The sequence below is a fragment of the Protopterus annectens genome, chromosome 1.part2, assembly GCF_019279795.1.
Source record: "Protopterus annectens isolate FY-2018-M chromosome 1.part2, PAN1.0, whole genome shotgun sequence".
Classification (NCBI taxonomy): Eukaryota; Metazoa; Chordata; order Ceratodontiformes; family Protopteridae; genus Protopterus; species Protopterus annectens.
In genome coordinates this window covers 1,245,584,759-1,245,596,939 of record NC_056727.1, presented here as the reverse complement: position 1 = coordinate 1,245,596,939, position 12,181 = coordinate 1,245,584,759, and the positions used below count along the sequence as shown (strand labels likewise).

The 12,181-nt window shown below is 44.2% G+C and overlaps 2 protein-coding genes across 2 annotated transcripts in view; one reads left to right on the top strand and one right to left on the bottom strand.

The window, feature by feature from the left end:
• Nucleotides 1-2,505, bottom strand: part of ZNF593 (zinc finger protein 593) — a 262,896-nt gene extending 260,391 nt beyond the window's left edge. The window contains exon 1 of the mRNA XM_044060123.1: nucleotides 2,294-2,505. Coding sequence (XP_043916058.1) covers nucleotides 2,294-2,493 — 200 coding nt within the window. The 5' untranslated portion in view covers nucleotides 2,494-2,505. The remainder of the gene's footprint in view (nucleotides 1-2,293) is intronic.
• RLF (RLF zinc finger) overlaps nucleotides 1-12,181 on the top strand; it is a 1,792,276-nt gene that overhangs the window by 1,282,562 nt on the left and 497,533 nt on the right. The gene's annotated exons all lie outside the window — the stretch shown is intronic.

Below are 12,181 nucleotides of genomic sequence, written 5' to 3'. Positions count from 1 at the left end.
TGACATCGGCTAATGCTAACTACAGCAAACCAAGCTCAGGCAAATAAAGGCAAAAATCTCAAATGAGGTACATAACTTTAGAAGTCTTCGAGTAGAGGAGCGAAGCAATAGATGTGATGTCGACTGTGTCTGTAATGTTCTGAGGTCTGTGCGTGCAGACTTCACACTTAAGGTCCCTGGCATATGGCCCTATGTGCGATGTCCCATGCACCGACAGCAGCCAGGCTTAAGCTTTTGTACTGGAGCTGACATTCGGGTCACCTGAGGCAGAGAATCCCACATGAAGAATACTGCAACATAGGACTAGGACATCTCTTGGAACAGCCTCATGTTTAACAGGATCAAATGCAGGAATGGTTAAGGAGAGGTGAACATAAGACAGTTAAAAAGGTTAATACTGGCGGCCCAAGATTGTAAATGAACATGTAAACAGTCCACCAAGTCCATTGAACATGTGGGAGAAATAAAAAAAAAAAATCAGGTTTTATAAAACAGAATTGGAAAGAGTCGCACATCTTGTTGTTGGTTATGATATACTAATGACAGAAGGACTGTATACTGAAAGGCATAATAATGTGGCAAGACTGTTGCACTGGGGGTTGTGCAAAAATGATGGTACTGAAGATAAAAAACACTGGAAACATGAGTCATAAACCATTATAGAAAATGATGAAGTTTATATTGCATGGGATCACCCATTACCAACAGTTCAAAATCAAAAGATGCGAGAAAACCAGATACAGTAGTCCATGAAAAGAAGACAAAAGTAGCATTGATTACTGAAATTGTTACTCCCACTGACTATAGTGTCTTACCAGGATTTGCAGGCAGAAATACGGACAATGTGGAAGAAAGTTCCAGTAATAGCAGGAGCAATGGGTCTTATAAAAAAAAGCATTCACAATCATACTTAGACATGTTACCGATATATATTGCAGGAGTCATTACCGGGCACATTGCAGGTGGTGCTAAGAGCACTTCTGGCTAACATCAAAGATTAAAACAATACTCATTTCATGAACTTTAATCATTCTTCAACTTATGAAGGAGGTCCATTCCCATCATGGTATTAGAAACCCAAAAGACTTGGGAGAAAATAAAAAATAAAAGGGAAAAATGTAACCGCAAAAATTGACAAAAGTGTCTTCAACAATCTTTTTTCCCACAACATGGCAATCGGTACAAATTATCTTTGGTAAACTGACTGCATTCCACATAAAAGGTACTTTGCTATGCTATCCAAAGCCTTACACTCCCTGTTTGGAAAGAGAGCTTTTAGCTGTGGTACAGGGTTATGCTTAAAACAGCAGCTTCAACTGTCTGGTCCAGCCTAGGAGCATCTGCCAAGAATGACCACTCTCTAGGGGGACAAAATATTCTGACTAATTTCCAAGTATGGAGTCCCATGTATTAGGGTGCTCATGGTTTACTATTAAAAGAGCTTTAAAGTCTCTACTATGGGTGATGCCACCCAACAGGTTTGCATTTGGACCCTTCCTGCTTGAAGCAGCTTTCTTTGTGCAGAAGACCTCCTTACTATTGACCGAGTTAGAAGTGAATAGAGCTGTTCTTCATTGCTCATATGTGAAGGACCTACACTTATTTACTTAAGGATATGCCATGTAAATACTCCAATCTAGAACTCTGCAATTCTTTGCAGAGAGAACCTAAAAGCTTCAATCACCCAGGTCATTTTTTTTTTCTGTTGAGAATTTCTCATGGTTGCTCCGATTTCATCTTGGGATTATCTTGTATTTAGGTAGGGTTTCACTATGAGAGCAGACGTTTGAACCTGATCATAATATTCTTTTCAAGGTTTTCAGAGAAGGATATGCCATAATAGCCACGGTGGTGCAGCGGTTAGCGTTGTCGCCTCACAGCAAGAGTTTCTCCGGTTCGATTCTTAGCTGGAGCGTCTTCTGTGTGGATTCTGCATGTCCTTCCCCACGGTCGAGTGATGTTTAAAGACATACAGGTAGATGTGTGCGTGAATGGGTGTGCCTTCGTTGAAGGTTGGGCATCGGGCTGGCAGCTCGGCAATGTAAAAATCTACCTCCAATCATAAGCGGACTGGCATTCCACTGTGGCGACCCCTAACCAGGAAAAGCCGAAAGACATTACTTTATTTACTTAAGGATATGCCATGGCAAGTCCAGGATGAGGTATAAATCTATTTGAAAGTTGAAATTTACGACAGTCTTGGAGCCAGAATATTTAACATCAGTTACTGTTTTTTCTTTTAGGGCAATAAATAAATAAATAAATAAATAAATAAATAAATAAAGGTACTTACGCACAATGCAGGCAGTAGTGCTGAGCATTACCAGGAACATCATAATCAATTTCTTGATGCAGAAGTTTCAGTGCATTTTGAGGTTTTATGTCTTCGTGAATCTCATCCAGATCTTTGGTTCTTCTTTTGGTTTTCCACAACTTAGATACATTTTTCTTACTACCATTTTTATGGTTTCCCACTCTCTTTGATCGGGTCATGAGTGCTACATATATTAAAAAAACAAAAAAAAAACAAAAAAACAAACTGTATTAACACATGACTGAACATGCAAAATAATATGGGTTTATTCATACCATTACAGATTTACAATATGCAAAACAATTATTATGTTAACATTAATGTACAAGAATACTCAGTGTATCAGACTTTTTAGAAGGCCCTTCACAAGTACTCTATATTTCAGCACTCTTCTAGTTTTAAGAGAGTGCATTCATAGAATCTCACACCTCGCAAACACATGCACACTCACATAGGGTCGGTGTTAGCATTTTGGGGCTCCCCCCAGCAAATGTCAAGTTGGGGGCTTCCTGGGCACTTCTAGTCTAAGAATCATCTTGTCACTATCAACTCTACTAAGCAACCTTTTAGTTCATACTGCAAACTTAAGAGTAATTTGCACATACTGACCTGTAGCTACAATACTATTAAAACAGGCCTGTGCACCACACTGTCTGGGTCCATCTCATAAAGGGACATTTACAGTTAACGGCATGTAGTTGCAACAATGATGCATTAAAACAACTCTACGCATAGGTCTCAACCTCTTAAGAGGCCAATGTGGAACACACACCTCAATGTGTGACAAATGGTCAAAATGCAGAACACCCTATTTTCGCACTACGCGAAACATGCCATTGCCATGGAGCATGGTAGAATATCTGTAAAATTCAATAAGACACTTCTCAGATCCAAAACCTTTGTTTTATAATCTGAAATACTATATCCACACCTTAAGTAAATGAAACTGCACTTTACAAAAATAAAATTCACATTTACTACATTTTCTAAACCGACATTACAAGTCACACAAATGATTTTAGTTAGACGAAGTTAAACAGCATCCTGTCTACCTTAAAGCATCTCATTACTATAAATGACTCACTTCTGACATCCATCCTGACATACCTCTCAACCTCTTAGTGCAAGAAATCTGGACAAAGCCCAATGTAACAGGGGGACAAGCAGCACAAAAACAGACACTTTAAATACTGCTCTTATAAACTTAGAAATATTGCTCTGATAAACTTGGAAATATTGCTACAATAACAGGATCTGTGTTGGCATACAACAGACATAATAGGGATAAGCGGCACAAAATTTTTTTCTTCTTTCGGCTTATTCCCGGTTAGGGGTCGCCACAGCAGATCACATGTCCGCTCATGATTGGCAGTGGAGTTTTACAGTGTTGAGTTGCCAGCCCGGCGCCCAACCTTCCACAGAAGGCACACACACGCATGCACTCATACCTAGGGCCAATTTAGACTGTCCAATCCACCCACTACAGCATGTCTTTGGGATGTGGGAAGAAACCGGAGCACCCGGAGGAAACCCACGTGACCACAGGGAGGGCATGCAGACTCCACACAGAAGGCACCCCAGCCGAGGATCGAACCAGAGAACCTCTTGCTGTGAGGTGACAACGCCAAATGCTGCACCACCGTGGCCGCTCAAGCAGCACAAAAATAGAGACACTAAATATTGCTCTGATAAACTTGGAAATATTGCTAAAACAGGATCTGTGTTGGCATACAACAGACATACCAGGGGACAAGCAGCACAAAAATAGATATACTAAATATTGTTCTAATAAACTTAGAAAGTTGCTAGCATACAGGTTCTCAAGGACAGAAATTCTTGCAAAGAGAACATTGCAGCTACATTTATAAAGCACTTCCCTCTGCCTATAATCCACAGATTCAGTCTCCACACAGCATGAAATTTAATCCAAAACGTTGATCTGATCAGCCCTGGTTGTCCAGCAAGCAAGCAACACAAACCTCGGCCTTCTAGTGACTGTCTGACTGATCTTGATCCACAAAAGCAAGGAACCTGAAGTTCCTTTAGCTAGCTGACTCCTCTCCTGGCTTCTGAGTCCCAGTCCCTACATCTTCAATCCACAGCAGAATGTGACTTGACCTGTATTGTTGAGCTCTGTGGCTCCTGTCCTCCTGAAAGCAGTTACTTGATTGGCTCATACACCACATTCACGTCTGGCTGTAAATGCGGTGTACAAGCCAATCAACAACTGTAGAGCACAGCCAGTGCTCTGTAATGTGGAAGGGCAGGCACAGCTATGCATTGGTTTGTATACCGCAAAACCGATTGGTTTGTATACCGCAATTACTGCCAATCAGAATACGTGTAGCACAGCCACAGCTGTTCAATGTGGAACATCGGAACAGTGGCTTAGCTCGTCGTTAAATGCAGAGCGTTCCGCATAATCCGGAGCAATTGAATGCTCAGACTCTTAAGTACAGGTCTGACTTGGGGGAAATGGCACTCTAGGCCTACTGCTTCAGCCCCTCCCCCATAAACACACACACACAGCATCCATTCCTCCCCTCTACTTCCTCCCAGTCTTAGGCACCTCACACCAAGCACATTACTTTTTTTTTTTTTTTTTTTTATTTATTTTGTTTAACATTTGTTTACCAGGAAAGTCCAACCTGGAACAAAGCCAATTTTCAGAGGAGGCCTGGGGAGAAATGCTGCAGACGCATCTCTTTGCAATGTGGGAGGAAACCGGAGTACATGGAGAAAACCCACACGAACGCAGGGAGGACATGCACACTCCGCACAGAAGGTACCCCAGCAGAGAATCGAACCAGAGAACCTCTTGCTGTGAGGCGACAATGCTACCAGTGCACAGTCTTTCTTACTTTTCTCACATTTTGCCTTACTCTTCAGCTTTTTTAATAAGCCATAACTTTCTATATGCTCAGAATTGCATTTTTAAAGGTTTTTTTTTTTTCTTTTTACACAACCTTTTCATCCAATGATGGCTTAAACAGAAATTATGATTAAGGAAAGAAATTCACTGATAAAAATTTTTTTTTAGGATGGTTATTCAGCAGAATACATGGGACAAAAGAAAAAAGGAGTACTTACATTAACTGCAAGCGGAGCTCCAATAGTGATAGAAGAGAATAAAGATAATAATGGTAGATTTGTAGTACTAAGGGGATACTGGCAAGGGAGGAAGATTACATTTGCAAGTATTTACATTCCACCTAAAAATGCTACAATGGAGTTTAAGAAAATTTTGGGAGAAATAATCAGCTTTCAGCAAGGAATATTATTTACAGGTGGGGAATGGAATTTGATTTGCAGCAGTGAAGATGTGCCTCTGGGCCCAGAAGGGAAAGTATAACAAAGGAGGGTAAACTTTTGAAGACATTTATGAAAATATTTGGCTTGGAAGATGTGAATTCAGTACTAGGAGTTCAGAGCGAATTTACATATCATTGCCCAAGATACAAAAACTGGGATGGGCTAGGAAAAATTCACATTTCAGAGGAACATCTGCATTTAATTGAAGGCCTTGATATGCACCCAATAACTACTTCAGATCATGCTCCAATAAAAACTAAAAACGGGTCTACTTTACATGGTCGACTTTTCACAAAGTCGACTTTCATATGGCCGAGACCACATAATCGACTTTCGGAAAGCCAACCATGTAAAATGAACACAAAAAACAACAGACACTTACCTTAAAACTGTTAACATGGGGTCAAGCCCCCCTCCACTCCCACCCCCCATAACTTAAATATACCAACTCCTACATCGCACTACAGTGCGGAAGAGGGAAATGGTCCCATTCCACACTGTACGGAGACAGTGGTTCCCCCCATGGTCGGCTTTTCAAAAGTCGATAATATGGTCTCGGCCATATGAAAGTCGACCATGTAAAGTAGACCCCCTAAAAACAGATAATTAAATAAAAATGAGGCACTAGTGCTTTCCCACCAATCTGCTGAAGTGAGAGGGAATTTAAGGAATGGGTAGTGGAGATTATTCAGGAGCTATAAGAGGGGATAGAAATTTCTCCTGAAAATATAGCTAGGGAGAAGGATAAAATTAAAGTGGAGTTTAAAATAGAGTGGGAATAAAAGAAAGGGAGATACGATTAATAAGTAACAAGAATTATTTAGAGGGACTGATATACATTAAAGTACTGCAGAATAGGGGGAATCTTACAGAACAAGAGGAGAGACTGCAGAATGCCAAATAGAAAACGAGGGATTGCTTTGATAATATGCATGAGTTTAGAAAGATTGCTATTAAGCAACTGTTAGCTTAGGGAGCCTATAACAAGTAAGGTAAGAGATCCTGTAGACGTATTAGAAATATTTCACAAATTCTATGAAAGTGTGTATAAAGCAGAGAAATATGCAAATGAAGAGAATGTACAAATGGAAATGTTTATGGAAGAATTAAATATGTCAAAGTTAGAGGCACATGAGGCTCAATTATCAACTGTTAAGACAGGAGGAGGGAAGATAAAATGATGTATAACCTTGGAAGTTAGGAGGAGAAAAAGTTTTGTTAAACAGTAACAGTATTTTAAGAGAAGGAGAATTACCAACACATCGTGCAAGACAGTGGTGGTAGCTGTGATACCTAAAGATGATAAAGATCCATCAAATCCAGCTTCATACATGCCCATTTCAATACCCAAACCATGATTATAAAGTGTTTGTGTCTATAATGGATAAAAGAATGGTAAAAGCAATGCCAAAACTGATAGATATGGATCAGTGTGGTTTTGTGGAGGGGAGACAAACATCTGACAACATTAACAGAGCATTAATGATCCAAAAGGAAACAGAATGTAAGAAAATAATACCGTTGTTGGTGCGTTTTGATGCAGAGAAAGCATTTGAGAGAATAAGCTGGGACTTTATGAGCACGGCAATGGAAGCATTTGCATTCCCTGATAAAATTAAAAGGTTTAGTAGAAGGATATATGAGGGATTAGAGGTGAAAATTAAAGTGGGTAGGGTTCTCAGTGATAATTTTGGCTTGAGCAGAGGAACCAGTCAGAGATGTCCTCTTTCCCTTTGTTAAATGCATTATATTTAAAACCACTGGCAAAGAAAATAAGGGACCCAGAAATTCAAGGATACAATTGGTATGGTAGTCAACAAAAGCTGGCTCTTATTTGCAGATGATATTATTTTATACCTGACAATACCAGAAAAGGACATTACAATGTTGCATAACATTTTGAGACAGTTTCATATCTTTTCGGGATACAAAATGAATAAAGCTAAAACAAAGGCAATAGCGGTAAAATATGCATCTACAGATTAATTGGTTCAGCAATATGCATATTTATAGGGAGATGACAAACTGAAGTATTTAGAAGTACAGATTAAATATGATTCCAGTGTGGCAGCTATGGATATGTGGGAAGAGATAAAATAAGAAGTTATGTACTCACCATAACGTTCCAACTGAGTAGGCAAACTTCATTTGTCAGCAACCTATGGGATTCGGATCCGACCTCGGATCCGAGCCGGCAGTTTTCAACAGCTTTAGATCTGAGCTCCAAGCTCCTCCCCCTACCCATAATCCCCTGCCAACCCTGACTGACCTCAGATCAAGTTTGCCCAAAAGCAGATACTGCCCAAAGACTAATACTTTCAAGATAAGTGGGTAACACCCATGGACCTGAGTATGAAAACATTCATAAGTGAGGGGGCTGGAGGGAGGGACGGTTGCTGACAAATTAAGTTTACCTACTCAGATGGAACGTTAAGGTGAGTACATAACTTCTTAATCTGAAGTAGTTAACTTCATTTGTGCAGCAACCTATGGGACAGAGTCCCCAGCTACCTGAACCTTGGGCGGCCTTCATGGAAGGATGTTTCGGAGCACTGCAGAGCCAAAGGATGCTCTCTCCCTCTGGAGATAATGTCCAATTTATAGTGATTGATAAAGGTTTGAGATGAGGCCCAAGTGGCTGCTGAACAAATATCATCCAAAGAGACTCTAGCTCTAAAAGCTGCAGAGGTAGACATAGACGGAGTAGAGTGGGCATGGACTCCCTGAGGTGTGGGCCTGCCAGAACTTTCATATGCTAAAAGGATACACTGCAAGATCCATCTAGACAGCGTGACTTTAGATGCTGATTTACCCAAGTTAAATTTGGCAAAGGAGATGAACAACTGGTCAGATTGCCTATGACCAGATGTCCTGTGGATGCAGAAGCGAAGTTGTCTATGCACATCCAGTGAGTGTAATTTATATTCCCCTTTGTTTTGGTAATTAGGGAAGAAGACTGGTAGGTTGATGGACTGGTTAATATTCGATTCAGAGGCAATCTTGCGAAGAAAGGAGGGATTGGTCCTGAGGTAAACTCTATCCTTGTGAAAAGTCAAATATGGGGGTTTTACACAGCGGGCCTGTAGTTCAGAGACCCTTCGAGCCGAGGTGATAGCGACAAGAAAGGCTGTTTTCCATTACAAGAATTTAAGATCTATTGAAGCTGCAGGCTCAAATGGGGGAGCTGTTAAGGCCTGAAGCACCAGCATTAAATCCCAAGGAGGGACTACATCCTTCACTGGAGGTCCGAGCAGAAAGGTGCCCTTCAAAAAGTTTTTATACAATTTTGTGGTGATCAAAGGGCCAAGTTCATTTCCCACGTGATAATGAGAGATAGCTGCTAGTTGAACCTTGACTGTGGAGGAGCTAGCCCCCTGATGAAACAGCCCTGACAGGAAGTCTAATACCGCTGGCAAAGGAGCTGTGAAAGGATCCAAATTTCGATGTTCCGCCCAAATGGAGAAACATTTCCATTTGCTACTATAGACCTTTCTAGTAGAAGGCTTGTGCGCTGCTACTAGAATAGTTTTAACTGGGGAAGAGATACCGGGAGTCCTAGCTACAAGTGGAATTGAAGCAGCCAAGCTGTGAGCTTGAGATTGTCCAGATTCGGTACTGGGAGATCTAGCGGGTGGGATATTAGATCCGGACGGGATCCAGAATCCAAGGGGGATTCACCAGATGAGACCAAAGGTAAGGGAACCAGGGTTGACGAGGCCAGAATGGGGCAATGAAGATTATCCTGCTCTCCAACCGGCTGGCTTTCTGCAGAAACTTCAGCATCAGAGGAAGAGGAGGGTAAGCATAAAATAGACCGGAAGGTCAAGCATGCACCAGAGCATCTCTCGGAGGTTCCCTGGAGGGGGAAATGAGAGCTTAGTAGTCGTAACATTTTGTGTTCGAGGGAGAAGCAAAGAGATCGCAACAGGGTTGACCCCATTAGGCGGAAATCTGATTCACTATCTCGGGATTCAGAGACCACTCGTGTGGTAACAGGATGGTGTGACTTAGTCTGTCCGCTAGGATGTTGGACCACCCCAGAATGTGCATTGCTATAAAAAAGCGGTTGGTGGAGATCGCCCATTCCCACACCCTCATGGCCTCTCGACAGAGTGGGTAGGACCTGGTTCCCCAGTGTTTGTTGATATACCAGACAACAGACATATTTGTCTGACTGAATCGCAATAGTTCCTACAGGAAGAAGGTGCTGAAGTGCTTGCAACGCTAACAGCACTGCCCTCATCTCTAGGACATTGACATGCAGAGAGGTCTCCGTGGGGTCCCACGTGCCTTGGACTGTCCTGCCCGAGCAATGCCCCCCCCCCACCCGAGGTGGGAGGCGTCCATGGCCACCATGGCTAGGGGAGGGGCCATAGAAAAGGGGTGTCCTTCCTGGAGATTCGGAGATTGGAGCCACCATAAGAGGGCCCTCTTGCAAGCCCTGCTGAGGGGAATGGGATGGCTCAGAGGAAATCGAAGGAAGGACCACTGGACCTGGAGGGTCCATTGCAAGACCCTCATGTTCAAACGTGCCATTGGCAAAAGGTTGATTGCTGCCGCCATCGAGCCTAGAGCCCTCAGGACCAATTCCGCCGGAGGAGCTGGAGAATGTAGAATGGCCCACACATGTAGCCTCAGGGTTCGTAGCCAGTCTGTGGTCAAGAAAGCTAGGAGCTGGTTTGTGTCTAATCTTGCCCCTATGAAGTCTATAGTCTGAGTCGGGGTAAGAGACGACTTATCTATGTTGATAGTGATCCCCAGCTGGGGAGCTAGGCAAAGAAAGTAATTTCTGGCTGCGCAGAGTAGATGCCTTGTCGGGGCGGTCAGGAGCCAGTTGTCCAGGTACAGGTAGACCTGGATTCCCTGAAGCCTCAGGTGGGTCGCAATCACTGCTAACACTTTGGTGAACACCCTGGGGCTGTGATGAGACCAAAGGGAAGGACCCTGAATTGGAAATGACTGGCTCCTAGCCGGAAGCGGAGGAACCTTCTGGATCGCCTGTCCATCAGAATGTGGTAGTACGCATCCTTGAGGTCTATAGAGCACATCCAGTTGTTTTCCCGCAAAAGGGGGAGAATGGATTGAAGGGTGACCATGCGGAACTTCTCTTTGGTTACGGACAGGTTCAGGGAGGAGAGGTCGAGGATAGGTCTTAGTCCCCAGTCTTTTTTGGCACCAAAAAGAACCTGGAGTAAAACCCCGACCCCGCACTGGTCTGGGGGGACGTGTTGGATGGCTCTTTTTTTTCAGCAACTGTTGGATTTCTGTTGCTGCGGCCTCCCTCTGATCGGGTGGGACATCGGGGAGGTATCTGGGGCTGCGTGGGTAAAGAGAAATGGGAATCTGATATCCTCTGGATATAATGCGAAGCACCCAGCGGTCTGTCATGATGGACTCCCAAGCTGCTAGGTGCTTTGAGAAACTCCCCCCGACTGCCTCCAGAGTGGAGCAGTCGGGCAACCCCTCAGGGGTGTTGCGTGGGTTGGTCCAAGAAGGGTTCTCTGGATCCAAAGTTGCACGGAACCCCTCTGCCTCTAGGGCGGCGTCCACCCTGCCCTCCTCTGCCGCGGAAGGGCTGGGAGTCCGGAGCGGGACGGGACTGTTGCGACTTCCAGAACCACATCTTCTTCTGTCCCTTTTGGTTCTTGGAGAAGGACCTCTGGGGAGCAGAGAAGCAGACTCCGATGGCAGACGTTGCCCCATCCTTCTCGCTCTGGACCAAGGTATCGCGAACAGTTTTGCCAAAGAGGGCAGAACCATCGAAAGGGGCATTAGCGAAAGACGCCATGAAGGGTTCCGCAAAATCACAGTGCCGGAGCCAGGCCTGACGCCTCATGACAAGGCCCACTCCGTTGGCTCTAGTGGCTCCCTCTGTGGCATGGGAAAGAAGCCGCATAGAGGTGTTGGATATGGAGAGTGGCCATCCGGGTGGAGTGCAAACGTTTGCCCTCTGCCGACATGGACTCGGTGGGGCGACGCAGCATACTCTTTGATAAGGTCCCGCTGCAGCCGAAGCACATGTGCCATGTAGTTCAGCGACCTCAGAGAGAAGGTAGCCGAACTAAAGACCTGCTTCCCTAAACGGTCCATCGACCGAGACTCCTTGCTCAGGGGATGAACCGAGGGACTCTCCTGAGCTAGTTCCCTCTTGGTGGCATCTGCCACCAACATGGCATCTACAGGGGGACCCTTACTCCAGTGGGACTTGTCAGAGGGTGGGCTAAGAATTTTGTCCGGGCGCTTGGGGACTGGCTCCACAGTGTCCGGCTCCTTCCACGCCCTGGTAGTAATCAAATCTACCAGGGGGTCGACCGGAGGGGACACCCAACAGGTAGACGGGCCTGCTTCAAATGCTTCCAGGAACATGGATTCGTCCGAGGTAGGCTTTGGGGCAGACCACCCCCCCCTTTATCCTGAGCATCTCCATGATGTTACCAAATGAGACATCTTCGGGGGGGGGGGTGATCTAGGGGAGCCTTCCCCCACCTCCAAATCAGTGTCCTCAGTCAAGGACTTGGGGGAGTCCAGGTGCCTCCTTTTGCACTTTTGCTTGTG